This window comes from Rhinatrema bivittatum, chromosome 10 (genome assembly GCF_901001135.1).
Source record: "Rhinatrema bivittatum chromosome 10, aRhiBiv1.1, whole genome shotgun sequence".
In the NCBI taxonomy this organism is placed as follows: Eukaryota; Metazoa; Chordata; class Amphibia; order Gymnophiona; family Rhinatrematidae; genus Rhinatrema; species Rhinatrema bivittatum.
This window is the reverse complement of record NC_042624.1, coordinates 127,871,649-127,889,169: the sequence shown is the minus strand read 5'-3', so window position 1 is coordinate 127,889,169 and position 17,521 is coordinate 127,871,649. Positions and strand designations below refer to the sequence as shown.

At 46.1% G+C, this 17,521-nt stretch overlaps 1 protein-coding gene and 1 long non-coding RNA gene across 3 annotated transcripts in view; one reads left to right on the top strand and one right to left on the bottom strand.

Moving 5' to 3' along the window:
• Window positions 1-4,650, bottom strand: part of LOC115100023 (probable rRNA-processing protein EBP2) — a 47,428-nt gene extending 42,778 nt beyond the window's left edge. Inside the window, exons 1-2 of one of the 2 annotated variants that reach the window (XM_029618156.1) lie at window positions 4,516-4,650; window positions 3,178-3,282 (exon numbers count right to left, since the gene is read on the bottom strand). In XM_029618156.1, coding sequence (XP_029474016.1) covers window positions 3,178-3,282; window positions 4,516-4,635 — 225 coding nt within the window. In that variant the 5' untranslated portion in view covers window positions 4,636-4,650. Of the gene's footprint in view, window positions 1-3,177; window positions 3,283-4,492 lie in introns of both variants that reach the window. The other variant, XM_029618157.1, reaches the window with a different exon arrangement.
• A 24-nt stretch (window positions 4,651-4,674) lies between these two features.
• On the top strand, window positions 4,675-13,337 carry LOC115100025. The gene is made up of 3 exons (XR_003858948.1): window positions 4,675-4,911; window positions 11,051-11,229; window positions 13,278-13,337. It is a non-coding gene; the product is annotated as an uncharacterized LOC115100025 (long non-coding RNA).
• Window positions 13,338-17,521: the final 4,184 nt, after the last annotated feature.

Here is a 17,521-nt window from a genome sequence, read left to right as displayed (position 1 = left end):
ACTGACTGAGCCGTTATAGTGGATTTGAGAGCCCGGGGGAATGGAATCCAGCGTGGGACAGCTATAATGGCGGATGACGGTGCGAGTTAGATGCATTAAAATATAAGGGGCTGCACGACAGATGGATTACAGTAAACATAGCAGGGTGGTGGAGCCTCTGAAGACTAAATCAGCCTCATATCCCTCAAGCTCCCTACCTCTACCATAACTAACTCCTGCAACACAAGAGACCTCCTTCTCCTTCCTGCTACCCTGTCTCCAGTTACTAAAGATCTTTGCCTTGGGGCTTATGTTTGAGATGCAACAATTTTAAGTAGAATTTACCTGTACAATAAATAATTTGAAACTTAAAAATTCTTTGTCTTGAGGACTGATTGGAGAAAAAGTTTAGCTGCCTAGATGGCAAACTCAGATGTCTGCCTGACCGAGAACAACAACAAAGCTCAGCAGATAATACACTTCCATCTGAATTCCATGATATGGAAGAGGGACTTCGGCATCTGGTATGCTCCATTTACGAGGGGTTTGAAACCTCTGCAAAAACAACAGCCAATGCTATAGCTGCCAGGAGACTGGCATGGTTACGTGCGAGTGCCATACGTGAAGACGTTCATGATAAGCTGACTAATCTGCCTTGTCGACCCGATAACTTGTTCGGAGATAAACTTTCCGAAACTGTGGTGAAGTTAAAGGAGCAGAAAGTAGCTGTACTTTCTTTAACTCAACATGACTCCTCAACATCAATTCGGTTCGTTCAAAAGACCTTTCCAGAGACGTCAGTATCGGCCTTATATTACCTATAGGCCTCAACCATACCAACCAAACCGCCAACAGCCTTTCCAACAACCAGCTTCTCGTCAACGCCCACGCGCACCTCGTCAACCACGCCAGACTACAGATCCTCAAACCCCTAAAAATCAGAGTTTTTAGAAATAATGCCGCCACCACTACACGCCCAGACAGTAGAAGGCCGACTTTCCCACTTCTTCACTCAATGGAGCAATATCACAATGGATTCCTGGGTCCTAAACATAAAAAAGACGGATATATTTTACATCCCCACCTCTTCTTCCGCATGAGTCCCAACAGATCTCAGAGTATTCATCGGGAGACACTCCTTCAGGAGGTCAGTCACTTACTTCAACAACACTGTATACAGGAAGTAAACCCCTCCCACCATCTGAAGGGATTTTATTCAAAATACTTCCTCATTCCTAAGAAATCCGGAGGTCTACGTCCAATTCTGGACCTACGTTTCCTCAACAAATACATTCGGAAAGAAAAATTCAAAATGATCTCTCTCAAATCAATCCTGGCACTGAAGTCAGGCTCACCGGTCTGTAGTTTCCCGGATCACACCTGGAGACCTTTTTAAATATCAGTGTTACTTTGGCCACCTTCCAGTCTTCAGGTACAATGGATGATTTTAATAATAGGTTACAAATTAAATGAAATAGGTCTGAAATTTCATTTTTTTAGTTCTTACAGAAACCTGGGTATATACCATCCGGTCCAGGTGATTTTCTACTCTTCAGTTTGTCAGTCTGGCCTACCACATCTTCCAGGTTCACTGTGATTTAGTTCAGTTCATCTGAATCATCACACCTGAAAACCATCTCCAGAATGGGAATCTCCCCAACATCCTAATCAGTAAATACCAAAGCAAAGAATTTGTTTAAATTTTATGCGATGGCCTTATCTTCCTCAGTGCTTCTTTAAGTCTCGATAATCTAACAGTCCAATCGACTCCCTCACAGGATTTCTGCTCCGGATATATTTTAAAAGTTTTTGCCTCTGTGGCCAACTTCTTTTCAAATTCTTTCTTAGCCTATCTTACCAATGTCTTACAATTTATCTTATTTTCTTCTGATAGATCCTTCTTCCACTTTTTGAATGAAGATCTTTTGGCTAAAATAGCCTCATTCACCTCGTTTTTTCGCTATGCTGGCAATCATTTGATCTTCCTTCCACCTTTCTTAAAGCGTAGAAAACATCTGGACTGTGCTTCTAAGATGTATTTTTTAACAATAGCCATGCTTGTTGCACACTCTTAACCTTTGTAGCTGCACCTTTCATTTTTTTTTTATTTTTCTCATTTTATTGTTTCCCTTTTGAAAGTTTAGTGCTAGAACCATGGATTTACTTGCTGTCCCCCTTCCAGTCATTAATTCAAATTTTATCATGTTATGATCACTATTGCCAAGTGGCCCCACCACCATTACCTCTCTCACCAAATACTGCATGTCACTGAGAATTAGAACTAAAATTCTTCTCTCTCTCTCAGCTCCTGATCCAATTGCTCCATAAAACTGTCATTTATTCCATCCAGGAACTTTATCTCTCTAGCATGTCCCGATGATACATTTACCCAGTCAATATTGGGGTAATTGAAATCTCCCATTATATTGCACTACCAATTTGGTTAGCCTCCCTAACTTCTCTTAGCATGTCATCGTCCCTCTCATCATTTTGGCCAGGTGGACGGTAGTATAACTCCTATCACTGTAATGGAGGCTATCTTGTACAAAAGCACCTGTACTGCGGCTCTGAAAGGAACTAAGGAACCAAGGACTACCTCCACAATGTTAGGCTCTGCAAAGGTGTCACTGCACCCTATTGTGGAAAAGAGTACAGTTTGTCGAGGCTATTACTATACCCTGTGGGTATTGTATACTCTGTCATAGGTGTGTGTAAGGGTACCCCAGTATTGATGTGAGTGCAAGGGAATGTTTAAGATGTCTGTGTGCACCACTGTATGTGCGAGAACGAGTATGTCACAACACATGATCTCCAACAGCAGGACCTGTTGCAGCCCAACTCTGGCAAGTTTTAACCTATTCCCTGCCAGATCACATATAAGGTTCACCTTCTCCACTACAGCATGTTTTCCATATTGCTGTATCCCACTTTGGATGTGAATGTCTATAAGCTTAGCAATTTATTTTATAAGGTGAGGAGTATGTGTGTAACGACACACTACCTCACCGTGGTATACAGTGTTACTGCATGGGCCAAGCATCACAGTTAGGCAATAAGAGAGTTGTGGTCAGGTGGGATCTCTGCAGCATCAAGAGGAAGAGAAAGATCCAAGCTGAAACTAAGAACAAGAAGGTGCAACTAAATAAAGCGTCAGCATCTCCAAGTGTGGCTCTGCAGGTAAGGCATTGCCGTACTTACCTCCTTATCTGTCATCTCACAAAACTCAAGCTCTGACTCGGTGGCAGACAACTGCTCCTCCTCATATTCTGCCATTTGAAAGCAATCTCTTCTAATCTTTGAAACCTAATAACACAAGCAGAGGTACATCAAAGCTCCTTTCCCTGTTTAAATTCTTGCAGTGTGGCTATTCCATGTAAAACTAGGAACTATTAGTAGATAGGAGAACAAATTTTAATCCCAGACAATTCACGCATATCCAGCATAGCCCTCTGCTTCAACGGCAGGGGAGCAAGTCTGATACTTCACTTTCAATGCATAGCCAGCATGGCTCTCTGCTTCAACAGCAGGGGAGCAGGACTGATACTTCACTTTCAATGCATAGCCAGCATGGCTCTCTGCTTCAACAGCAGGGGAGCAGGACTGATACTTCACTTTCAATGCATAGCCAGCATGGCTCTCTGCTTCAACGGCAGGGGGAATGAAGAAAGGTGGATCTATATTCAGGCAACAATCAACAAGGACTGAATTACAGTCTGAATAAACAGATAAGAATGGGTGCAGCTTGCTTATTGCGGTGGTTAATACCCCTAACTAAATTAAGCTATTTCACTTAGATGCAGTTCCAACACTGCTCTCTACATTAATGGCAGGGGTGGAAGGGAAATAGAATTAAAAAAAAAGGTTACTAAGAGCCAACAGAAACAGATAAGTATGTGAGAGAAAAAAAACAGTGCGAAAGCTTGCTGGGCAGACTGGATGGGCCGTTTGGTCTTCTTTGCCGTCATTTCTATGTTTCTATGTAATCTCTTCTCGCCCTAAAAGCATGATGTCTAGTGGGGTGTCCAGTTATGGTCCATGGAAAAGTTGGCCACCCCAGCTATATCGCTTGGTCCCACTGTCGAGAAGGGGGAAGGGATCTATTCTATATCTCTCAGTCCCAGTTGCAGGGGAAAGGCGAGGAAGGTGGTGGTGCAGTGGAAAGTTTTGTGTCTCTGGGGCCTAAAGAGGAGGGTCTGAGGTTTCTAACCCAGTATTTGGGGGAGGGCTGCTCTCTCGGTGCCAGGGGGGTGGAAAGGCGAGGGGACTGCTTTGTCTCTCTCAGTAGAAGTGTTGGGGGAGAAGGATGCGGCGAAAGAGTTGGCTCTGTGCCTTCCAGTCCCAGAGCTGGCAAAGAGGAAGGGGTTTGCTCTGCCCCAGTATTAATGAGGAGGAAGAGGCTTGACCTGCGTATATCAGTTGTAAGGGGGGAAAGTCCGCTGTGTTAATTTTATTTGCAATACAGAATCAAGTCGGATTTCGTTTCTCATTAAAAAGGATAAGAAAACTCACTTACCTACGCGTGCTCCAACTACTGACCTCACTACACACTTCCGCTTCTCCCGGAAGTACATAAAGAATTAAAAGCACTTCCCGGTCCTTCAGAAACAGCGGCACACAACTTAGAACACTAGCGGAGGCATGTTTCCATGGAAACATCGTCACTTCCGCCTGTGTTCGTGGGAGGGTTGTTTTTTTTTTTCTTTTTTGCAGTGGGCGACACTTCCGGAGGTGTATTTCTATGGATACGACGATGTGTCCATGGAGATGGTGACATTTCCGGCGGGTGTCTATGGAGGAGCGACATTTCCGGTGTTGTGTTCCTTTGGACGGGGCAGCACTTCCGTCGATTTGTGTCCATGGAGACAGCAACACTTCCGCTGGCGTTTCCATGGAGACGTGGAACACATTGCCGGGACTCGGAGCGTGTAAGAGGTGAGTGTGCGGCGGGGATGGGATGTGGAGGGTGAGGGCGTCCTCGTTCCTGTCCCTAAACTTTGGGATAAATGAGTGCGCTCTACTCCCAGCACACAGAGCCCCCCTCCTCCGCTCCTGCAACCGAGGGTCTTCCTATGATTCAGATAACTGTATTGGCATGACAATTTTATATGTAATGTGCCGAACGATTACAATAAAAAGGTAGTAGAAAAAGAAAATTACAAAATGATAATAAATCAAATAAAGCTAGAGGTTTTGCTACTGGTCCCTATTGTCCCTTTTCTGACCTGTTGGCAGGATCCCACATATTTTGCTGCTGTAGCCGCTATTTCTCCTGTTTCCTGCAGGATTATACAGAGAGCTCATTCTTTTGTGGCAAGGCTTGGATTTTCTCTCTCAGCTTTGGGAATGTGCCTCTCTGATCTCTTTTGTTTGCACATGGCAGGAAGAAATACATTTCTGTTTCTCCAGTATTCCATTGTATACCTGGAGGAGAGGAGAGACAAGAGGTATAATTCTTGGTAACATAATCACACAATAAATGCCAGCAAGGTCCATCCAGTCTGCCCAATAAATAGTTTTTGTTAATAACTGCCCCTCTTTGCAGGTTCCCCCCATGTTTCTATTAAGGGTAGTAACTGCCGCTCCGTGCAGGTTACCCCCCATGTTTCTATTAAGGGTAGTAACTGCCGCTCCGTGCAGGTTACCCCCCATGTTTCTATTAAGGGCAGTAACTGCCGCTCCGTGCAGGTTATCCCCATGTTTCTATTAAGGGTAGTAACTGCCGCTCCGTGCAGGTTCCCCCCCATGTTTCTATTAAGGGTAGTAACTGCCGCTCCGTGCAGGTTCCCCCATGTTTCTATTAAGGGTAGTAACTGCCGCTCCGTGCAGGTTCCCCCCATGTTTCTATTAAGGGTAGTAACTGCCGCTCCGTGCAGGTTCCCCCCATGTTTCTATTAAGGGTAGTAACTGCCGCTCCGTGCAGGTTACCCCCATGTTTCTATTAAGGGTAGTAACTGCCGCTCCGTGCAGGTTACCCCCATGTTTCTATTAAGGGTAGTAACTGCCGCTCCGTGCAGGTTACCCCCATGTTTCTATTAAGGGTAGTAATTGCCGCTCCGTGCAGGTTACCCCCATGTTTCTATTAAGGGTAGTAATTGCCGCTCCGTGCAGGTTACCCCCATGTTTCTATTAAGGGTAGTAACTGCCGCTCCGTGCAGGTTACCCCCATGTTTCTGTTAAGGGCAGTAACTGCCGCTCCGTGCAAGTTACCCCCATGTTTCTATTAAGGGTAGTAACTGCCGCTCCGTGCAGGTTACCCCCATGTTTCTATTAAGGGTAGTAACTGCCGCTCTGTGCAGGTTACCCCCATGTTTCTGTTAAGGGAAGTAACTGCCGCTTCTTGCAGGTTACCTCCATGTGTCTGTTAAGGGCAGTAACTGCCCCTCTGTGCAGGTTACCCCCATGTTTCTGTTAAGGGTAGTAACTGCCGCTCCGTGCAGGTTACCCTCATATTTCTGTTAAGGGCAGTAACTGCCACTCCGTGCAGGTTACCCCCATGTTTCTATTAAGGGCAGTAACTGCCACTCCGTGCAGGTTACCCCATGTTTCTGTTAAGGGTAGTAACTGCCGCTCCGTGCAGGTTACCCTCATATTTCTGTTAAGGGCAGTAACTGCCACTCCGTGCAGGTTACCCCCATGTTTCTATTAAGGGCAGTAACTGCCACTCCGTGCAGGTTACCCCCATGTTTCTGTTAAGGGCAGTAACTGCCGCTCCGTGCAGGTTACCCCCATGTTTCTGTTAAGGGCAGTAATTGCTGCACCGTGCAGGTTACCCCCATGTTTCTGTTAAGGGCAGTAACTGCTGCTCTGTGCAGGTTACCTCCATGTTTCTGTTAAGGGCAGTAATTGCTGCACCGTGCAGGTTACCCCCATGTTTCTGTTAAGGGTAGTAACTGCTGCTCCTTGCAGGTTACCCCCATGTTTCTGTTAAGGGCAGTAATTGCTGCACTGTGCAGGTTACCCCCATGTTTCTGTTAAGGGCAAGTAACTGCTGCTCTGTGCAGGTTACCTCCATGTTTCTGTTAAGGGCAGTAATTGCTGCACCGTGCAGGTTACCCCCATGTTTCTGTTAAGGGTAGTAACTGCCGCTCCTTGCAGGTTACCTCCATGTTTCTGTTAAGGGTAGTAACTGCTGCTCTGTGCAGGTTACCCCATGCCCAATTTTCCAGTCTCACAAGGTCTTCCTGCAATTTATCACAATCTACTTGTGATTTAACTACTCTGAATAATTTTGTATCATCTGCAAATTTGATTATCTCACTCGTCGTATTTCTTTCCAGACCATTTATAAATATATTGAAAAGTAAGGGTCCCAATACAGATCCCTGAGGCACTCCACTGCCCACTCCCTTCCACTGAGAAAATTGTCCATTTAATCCTACTCTCTGTTTCCTGTCTTTTAGCCAGTTTGCAATCCATGAAAGGATATCGCCACCTATCCCATGACTTTTTACTTTTCCTAGAAGCCTCTCATGAGGAACTTTGTCAAATGCCTTCGGAAAATCCAAGTACACTACATCTACCGGTTCACCTTTATCCACATGTTTATTAACTCCTTCAAAAAGGTGAAGATTTGTGAGGCAAGACTTGCCTTAGATAAAGCCATGCTGACTTTGTTCCATTAAACCTTGTCTTTCTATATGTTCTGTGATTTTGCTGTTTAGAACACTTTCCACTATTTTCCTGGCACTGAAGTCAGGCTTACGGTCTGTAGTTTCCCGGATCGCCCCTGGAGCCCTTTTTAAATATTGGGGTTACATTTGCTATCCTCCAGTCTTCAGGTACAATGGATGATTTTAATGATAGGTTACAAATTTTTACTAATAGGTCTGAAATTTCATTTTTTAGTTCCTTCAGAACTCTGGGGTGTATACCATCCGGTCCGGGTGATTTACTACTCTTCAGTTTGTCAATCAGGCCTACCACATCTTCTAGGTTCACCGTGATTTGATTCAGTCCATCTGAATCATTACCCATGAAAACCTTCTCCATTATGGGTACCTCCCCAACATCCTCTTCAGTAAACACCGAAGCAAAGAAATCATTTAATCTTTCCACGATGGCCTTATCTTCTTAAGTGCCCCTATAACCCCTCGATCATCTAACGGTCCAACTGACTCCCTCACAGGCTTTCTGCTTCGGATATATTTAAAAAAGTTTTTACTGTGAGTTTTTGCCTCTACAGCCAACTTCTCTTCAAATTCTCTCTTAGCCTGTCTTATCAATGTCTTACATTTAACTTGCCAAAGTTTATGCATTATCCTATTTTTTTCTGTTGGATCCTTCTTCCAATTTTGAATGAAGATCTTTTGGCTAAAATAGCTTCTTTCACCTCCCCTTTTAACCATGCCGGTAATCGTTTTGCCTTCTTTCCACCTTTCTTAATGTGTGGAATACATCTGGACTGTGCTTCTAGAATGGTATTTTTTAACAATGACCACGCCTCTTGCACATTTTTTACTTTTGTAGCTGCTCCTTTCAGTTTTATTCTAACAATTTTTCTCATTTATCAAAGTTTCCCTTTTGGAAGTTTAGCACGAGAGCCGTGGATTTGCATACTATTCCTCTTCCAGTCATTAATTCAAATTTGATCATATTATGATCACTATTGCCAAGCGGCCCACCACCGTTACTTCTCTCACCAAGTCCTGTGCTCCACTGAGAATTAGATCTAAAATTGCTCCCTCTGTCTGTTCCTGAACGATTCCGATTGCTCCGTAAAGCTATCATTTATTCCATCCAGGAACGTTATCTCTCTAGCGTGACCCGATGATACATTTACCCAGTCAATATTGGGGTAATTGAAGTCTTCCATTATTACTGCACTACCAATTTGGTTAGCTTCCCTAATTTCTCTTAGCATTTCACTGTCCGTCTCACCATCTTGACCAGGTGGACGGTAGTATACCCCTATCACTATAGTTTTCCCCGACACACAAGGGATTTCTACCCATAAAGATTCAATTTTGCATTAGTCTCATGCAGGATGTTTATCCTGTTGGTCTCTATGCCATCCTGGACATAAAGCTCCACACCGCCTCCTGGGTGCTCCTCTCTGTCATTGCAATATAATTTGTACCCCGGAATAGCACTGTCCCATTGGTTATCCTCCTTCCTCCATGTCTCTGAGATGCCAATTAAGTTTATGTCATCATTCATTGCTATACATTCTAATTCTTCCATCTTACTTCTTAGACTTCTGGCATTAGCATACAAACATTTCAAAGTTGTTTTTTTTTGTTTGTATTTTCATTCTGCTTTTTAATTGATAGGGATAAGTTAGTTTTTTAGCTCAGGTGAGTTTTAAGTACAGGCACTTGGACTACTTTTCTTATTATTGGAACCTCACTGTCGGGATGCCCTAATTCTAATGCATCATTAGTATCCTTTGAAGATACCTCTCTCCGAACCATGCGCTGCTGAGCGACTGTCAGCTTTCCCCTTTGTTCTAGTTTAAAAGCTGCTCTATTCTTTTTAAAGGTTAGCGCCAGCAGTCTGGTTCCACCCTGGTTAAGGTGGAGCCCATCCCTTCGGAAGAGACTCCCCTTCCCCAAAACGTTCCCCAGTTCCTAACAAAACTGAATCCCTCTTCTTTGCACCATCATCTCATCCACGCATTGAGACTCCGGAGCTCTGCCTGCCTCTGGTGATCCATATGTACCGGATCTTCTTCATCAAGGACCTGTTTGTTTCGACAGGTGAACGCTTCCGTCTAGTGGCATGGCTTTTGAGAGGAGAAGGCTGAAGTCCAGAGATTATTTGGATGCGGTAGTAACCACCCTTTTAAGGTCCCGCAAAGCTTCTACATCTTTATCTTACGTGCAGGTCTGGAAGGTATTTGAGACGTGGTGTCTTGCTCGAGATGTGGTGCCTACTCGAGCATCCGTGCCTGAGGTCTTACACTTTCTCCAGGATGGTTTGGCAAAGGGGCTCTCGTGTAGTTCCCTACGGGTTCAGGTGGTGGCCCTGGCGTCATTGCGCAGTCAGGTACAAGGTGTGTCTTTGTCGTCGCATCCAGATGTGGTTCGATTTCTTCGAGGTGCTAAGCATTTACGTCCACCGTTACATAGCCCTTGTCCTTCCTGGAATCTGAATTTGGTATTGAAGGCATTGTGCGGCGCTCCCTTTGAGCCTCTTTGCAAGTCTACCCTAAAAGGTTTGATGCTGAAGGTGGTGTTCTTGGTGGCCATTGTCTCAGAAAGGCGGGTTTCCGAGCTCCAAGCTCTGTCTTGTCGGGAGCCCTTTTTACGAATCTCGGAGATGGGGGTGTTGCTTCGTACAGTTCCTTCTTTTCTACCTAAGGTGGTATCTGCTTTTCATCTCAATCAAACAGTGGAACTGCTGCGTTTGCAGATTTGGATAGGGCGGATCCTTTGTCTAAGGATTTGCGCCGGTTGAATGTCCATCGGACGCTGTTGCATTACCTAGAGGTTACTAACACCTTCCGGGTATCAGACCATCTGTTTGTGCTTTGGAGCGGACCTCGTCGGGGGGGTAATGCGGCCTCCAAGACTACTATTGCTCGCTGGTTGAAAGAGGCTATCAGTTCTGTGTATCTGTTGCAGGGTAGGCCTTTACCAGTGGGTCTCAAGGCACATTCTACGCGGTCCCAGGCTGCGTACTGGGCGGAATGCCACCATATATCCCAGAGGAGATTTGTAGGGCAGCGACATGGAAGTCCTTACATACGTTCGCCCGGCATTATCACCTGGATGTTAGGGCTCCAGGCAGCGGGGATTTTGGGCAAAGTTGATATAAACTTGATTTTTTTCAAAGTGTGTGTGTAAACTAAGAAGCACAAATTATGCCCTGCAAAGAGCAAGTATAACATTCTGTGGGTGAATTTGTGTGCATTATTTTGGATAATTTTCAAAGCAAACTTTTATGCATAAATTTCTTTTGAAAATTGACATAATATGCATTTTTAAAGATTATGCAGGTTGTTATAAAACTATCCTTTTTGTGTCCGTCTATAATTACAGCTTGCCTTGTTATGAAAAGGGACTTGTCTGTAGTTGAAAACAATGTTGTTCCTGATTGAGAATAGTAAATTTTTTGTTCTTTTTCCCCCCAGATTACAGGGTTGTACATGAACCATGTCTGTTATTGTGGCTCAGACTTTCTACATCTTTGGGCTCCGGGCAAAGGTGCTGAATAATATTGGTTTCGTTGATGAGCAAACAATAATATTTCCTTCAGGAAACAACTGTGTGAAGTATAACATTGATCAGAAATGGCAAAAATTTATTACAGGTAAAATCTGAATTCTCCTGCTCTATTGATTTCCGGTATAGTGTAAATTTACAGTCCCAAACACACATAGGGGATAGGGAAATACCACAGTACCTGAATGTAATCCACTTTGAAGTGCTGAAAAAAAGTGCAAAAAGCGGAATATAAATAAATAAAATATAAAAATAAAACATAAAATGAGAGAGTCAGAAAGCCACACAGAACCAGCAAGCTGAAATAAACACAATTTACAGAGAATGCGCAATTAGCAAGAAACACAAATACATCTTTTCATAGAAATCTATATAAATAAAAATGTAAATGTTCGTTTGTTCAAAATCTTAAATCTCCAAAGGTTCTTCACTGATTGCTTTGAAATTTTGAGACAATGTTGCATTCGAATACGCGCGTGTTTTTATATACCTATATTATATAGATGTCACACCTGTGACAGGTAAAAACATGCTTTTTTGGAAAAACAGCGTCATCTGTTGGACGTACAAGCAACACACGCTATCTACAGTATAAATGGGCTGACCCACGGCCCGCAAATGCGCATAAAGAGCAGCTCTACTGCGCATGTACGGACCATTCAGATCTGCGCTACGTGCTGGGTGTCACAGAGGGGAGGAGGAAAGGGCAGACGAGTCGCTGCTCAGACCGTTCCTCCCCCGCTGGGGAAGGGGGAGGGAGTAGGGACTGCCGGACAGTTACACACAGGAGGAGGAAAGGGTAGAAGAGTCGCCGAGCCAGTCCGTCCACCGCCGGGCAAGGGGGGGAGGGAGTTGGGACGACCGGAGCAGAGCAAATGCAGTAGAAAGCAGCTGTGAAGAGATCACAAACAGCTGCAGCCTGCAGCAGCCAAAAGCGCAAAGAGCTGAACAGAGAACAGCAAGCCCTCCTCCCCCGCCCCCTGAGACCCGCAGATATGGAGAAGCCAAGTAAAGAGCCCGCAACTGGGGGGGGGGGGGGCGGGGAGAGGGAAGTCAGTGCTGTCAGCCTGCCCGTGGGTCTCAGCCGCCACGGGAAGAGTTTACATGGGCATCGCTCCACCCCCACTCCCAGCAAAGCACCGTCACGAAAGTTAAAGCCAGAGCCCTGCTCCCTCCTCCCTCTCAAGCCCCCGATCAGATTTCTTAAAGACACAGGTCTCCCAGAAAGAGCAAAGTACGCTGGGCAACGTGTCCCAAATCTGTTGCAGTGCCTGCCACCTGCCCTTTACAAGGGGGGGGGATGGACGGAGTGTTTTCCTCTCTTTCCCAGACACAACTGGCGTGGGAACTTTGCAAGCTCTTGCGAGTGCAGAGCAAAGACTTAGGTGGGCGGGGACAAAAATCCCGCCCGTTTTAACTGTGTGAGAGAGAAGTGTGTTAATGTGCGCTGAAGGTGAGTGTGAGTGCCAGAGAGAGAGGGAGACTACGTGAGGGATTGTGTATGTGTGTGAGAGAGATTGGGCGTGCGTGTGAGGGACAGAGGGAGAGTGTATGTGCAAGAGAGAGAGAGAAAGCCTAAGTAGGGGGCTGTATGTATGAGAGAGAGAGTCTCTACCCCCCCCCCCCCTCCAGCTCTCCACTTATAGGTTAGAGTGGAAGGGGTTCAGTGTAGAGGGGAATGGGAGAGCAAAGGAGTTGGGGCCTGTAAGGATAGAGTGAAAGGGGTCTGAGCCTGTCCCTCCGCCATCGGGAAGGAGAGAGGGAGTTGGGATGGCAGGACCATTACGCCTTGCGAGATCCCCCTCGGCCACCGCTGAAGCTCCTACCGCCGCCGCCGCCTCTGCCCCTTCGTGGTGCTGGGGGGGGGAGCGGAGCAGAGCAAAGACGTAGGAGGAGAGGGGACAAAAATCTCGCCCGTTTTAACGGGCTTAACGGCTTGGACTACATATTTACGATTCCATTTCAATGTTTCCGATTGCATTGTTAAATTGAATTTTCATAGATTTTGATTTATTTTCATTTGGATGTAATTATTTCGTGTGACATTGCGTTGGAATTGAGCTGTGCCGTTTACCATACCGTTCATTTAGTGAGTATAGTTTATGTTTTTTCTTTTTCATTCTTTTTCATTTCTAGAATTATGCGGTTTACATCTAGACACGGATTGCTTCTCACATGGACAATTATATGTTGCGTGTTCTAGAGTCGGCAAACCAGACAATCTCTATATCTGCACAGACAATGAACAACAAAAAATATTGTATACCCACAAGCATTGTGAAATGAACCATATTCGAAACGTGCGCTTTCTCTTTTCTTTCTTTTCCATTTAACCAGACTGAGCCACAGCAACGCGTGGCCGGGTATCTATATATTCGCAGATAGAGGGACATGCACAATATACACACTTTCATTGAAACATTCCCACATAACTTTAAGAAAAAGCCTGAAACATACACACATACTCTCTCTGACACCCATATTTACAAAAGGACAGAAATACACAAACTCAGGAAAGCATCTACAGATGAACCCATTTATACTGTTAATTGTTGCCAGAGTATGTTATTAAAGTTATGTAAATAGTGTAATTTATGTGTTGACTGACAAAATAATTTCTTAAATTTGTCTTAAATCTGCTGGCTATTACTTTCATGAAGTTTCTTCTTGTTTTAGTATTTGAAAGGATAAATAACCATTCTTTACTTACCCATTCCACCCCACTCTTGATTTTATAAATATCTATCACATCTCCTCTGTCACAGTTGTGAGCCCTTGTGCTGTGGCATAGTTGATGTAACCTAGCGGACAAACCCACCAGGCCCAAGCTGAGGCTGGCGGACATGCCCTGGCAGGGACAGCGTTGAACCTTCACTTATTCCTGCAGGTTGAGCCCTTGGGTTCCGGGTGCCAGCAGGACTTAGGTGAATGTCCCAAGGGGCTGTCAGAGTGAGAGAGTCCAGAGTTGGGCTATGGTTAGGGCAGGCAGCAGTCAGACAGTTACCAGATTCAGGCCAAGGGTCAGGGCAGGCAACAATCGAGGCAAAATCAGAATCCGTAACAGTTGTCAGGGGCAAGTGGCAGGCAAGAGAGAGGTCCAAGTTCACAGCGAAGATCAATACCAGAGTATCAAGCAGACATGGGACCAAGAGGAAAAAAGGCAGGAGTAACGCTGGTACAGGACAGGCTGGACAAGACAAGGCAGGATCAGGAGCATGACAGGATCCAGACAGCAACACACACTGCAAGGCTGCAGGGGATCTGCTGCTGAGGGCCCAGGGTTTAAATACTCAGCTGCAATGATTACATCAGGGAGCACCTAGTAGAGGTTTCCCACAATGGAGCCTTCTTAATCCTATGTGCATCACGGAGGCCAGCATCAAGAGGAACAGAATGGTAGCATCTATTCTGCCGGAGGAGAGAACGCGGTGTACCGGGGTCTGGACGACTGGGGCTCCACGCGAGCAGCCAAACATTACACTCTGTCACCTCTTCTCCAAGCTTAAGAGTCCTAACCTATTTATCCTTTCTTCATACAGGAGCTGTTCCAATACTTTTATCATTTTTGTTACCTACTCTGTGCCTTTTCTAGTTTTGCTTTATCTTTCTTGAGATGGGGCAACCAGAATTGCATAAGTACTCAAGGTGAGATTGCACCATAGATTTGTTGTTTCGGTTTCGCCTGCTGTGCAGCCTCCCTTCCACTAGGGGTCCTCAGCGAGCACTGCTCCCAGCTGTGCAAGTTACCTTCTTACTGATCACTTGATTTCTCAGCCCTAGCCTTATTTAACCCAGACTTTTTAGTCCCTCATTGCCTCCTCATTGTGTCACTCAGCTCTCTGACCTGGCCAGCCTTGCCTTGTTATGCTACCTTGCCTTGCAGCATACCTGGACCTTATAATTTGCCTTGTGGCCTACCTGGGCCTCTTTTTATTTCATTTATTTTCATTTATTAAATTTATTAATTGCTCAACACAAGAAGGTCTAAGTGATTTACAATATAAATAATATTCATAATAAAAACATAAATATCAAAACATAAAACACATAAAAACATTCAATTAGCTAACAAACAATAAATGGTTATTTATTTAATCTCTCCTGTCTCACCTTCTGGCCTGTTGCTTCCTGCCTTGTTCTATAGCCTACCTTGGCTCCTTGCCTTGCTCTGCAGCCTTCTAGGCTCTCCTGCATTGTTCAGTGGCCTACTGGGCTTGCCTTGTGGCCTTCGAGGCTGCTAGACCTGTCTCATGCCCTGTTGGGCTTTCTTGTTTACTGTTGCATCTCCTAGTTCTGTCCTTGTCTTGTTCAGTTCTTGTCCTGCCCAGCCTAGTTCAGTCCCTGTCTGTTTCCCAAGCATTGCCCTTGTCTTTGGTTCAGGCCTGTCTGTATCTACCCCTGCTTTCCTCTGTACCAACCTTACTGCTAGTGCCTGGATCCAGCTCCCAGCCTGTACACAGCTCCCTGTCCATGCCTGCTCCAGCCATGATGTACTGCAGGAAATAAGTCCTATCAGCCCCCAGAACCTAAGGGCTCATTCTGCGGGGGAGGGTTCTGGTTAGGCAGAAGATCAGTGCTTCCTGACTCCAACCTGCCAGACTGTGATGATGGGCTTGATGGACACTTGGTTTGATCCAGTATGGCAATTTCTTATGTTCTTATGACAATGAAAAGTATGACTGGAAGTCAAGCTATACTACCGTGTTTCCCCGAATATAAGACAGCGTCTTACTTTCTTTTACCCCCAAAAGTCCCACTATGTCTTACTTTCAGGGTATGTCTTATATTGGAAAAACAGTCGAATTTTTTAAATACCTGTCGGAGGACCGCGTGGGTCCAGGCGGCTGGCGGCGGGAGCCGGGTGGTCACGTGTTACCGTAAATCTAGGCGGGGCGGGTGGGCGCTTGTTCCAGGCGGCGGCGGGTGGACGCGCGTTAAATCTAGGCCGCGGGCGGGTGGGCGCTTGTTCCAGGCGGCGGGGGGGGGGGGGGCGGGTGGACGCGCGTAGTTCGAGACGGCCGGGGGCGGCCGCATGTTAAATCTAGGCCGGGGTCGCACAGGCGCGCATTCATTCACTGCCGGTGGGGGCTGCCCCACCGGCAGTGAATGAATGCGCGCCTGTGCGACCCCTGCGATTCAATGCTCAAGGCAGTCACATGCCGTGACGTCACGGCATGTGACTGCCTTGAGCATCGAATCGCAGGGGTCGCATTCATTCACTGCCGGTGGGGGCTGCCCCACCGGCAGTGAATGAATGCGCGCCTGTGCAACCCCGGCCTAGATTTAACACGCGACCACCCGCCGCCCGCCTCGAACTAACGCGCGTCCACCCCCCCCCACCCCCCCCCCCCCCCCCCTGCCGCCTGGAACAAGCGCCCACCCGCCCGCGGCCTAGATTTAACACGCGTCCACCCGCCCCCCCCCGCCGCCGCTGCCGCCACCTGGAACAAGCGCCCACCTGCCCGCGGCCTAGGTAACACGCGACCACCCGGCTCCCGCCGCCAGCCGCCTGGACCCACGCGGCCCTCCGACAGGTATTTAAAAATAATTTTTTTACTACATCTTACTTTCGGGGGATGTCTTACATTAGCCGACCCCCCTAAAATTCCCACTACGTCTTACTATCAGGGGTGTCTTACTATCGGGGAAACACGGTAGGTTACATTATGCTTAAAAAAGGACAGGGAAAGATGCATTAACCCCATTATGTTCCAATGTCCTATTTAGAGGATAACTTCTTAAAAAATTTGGGACATAATGGGTCTTCTTGGTGTGTGGGTAATTGCAAGGTTCTTATGGCCTGGTTTGGCCTCTGTTGGAAACAGGATGCTGGGCTTGATGGACCCTTGCTCTGACCCAGCATGGCAATTTCTTATGTTCTTATTTATTTATTTAGCATTTTTATATACCGATATTCATGTAAAAAATTACTTCGGTTTACATTAGAACATGAACTGGCATGTAAGAATGCATTACATCACAACAAGGGGTACATTAACTGGGATCAACCGGGCAATAGAAGATGGGCTCTTCCGGAGAGCCGGAGGAAAAAGAGCTAAACAAATTGACTGTACCTAAGGGTACCTAAAAGCTGAAAAGAGTCTTATGTCTAGGGAACCTGAGAAACTGAAAGTGTCATGTACACAGGGTACCTGTATACGGAACTAATCTTCTGAAGAGTGGATGTGGAAGGAACGAATGAATTAAGGGAAAGCTTGCTCAAATAGCCAGGTTTTGAGTCTTTTTTTGAAGGTAATCAGGCATTGTTCGCGCCGAAGATCTGGTGGGAGAGCATTCCATTGCTGCGGGCCAGTTGTGGAGAGAGCTCGTTTCCTTAATGTGCTTTTTGCGGGGGGAAGGGGGGGGGTCTCTGTAGGCAG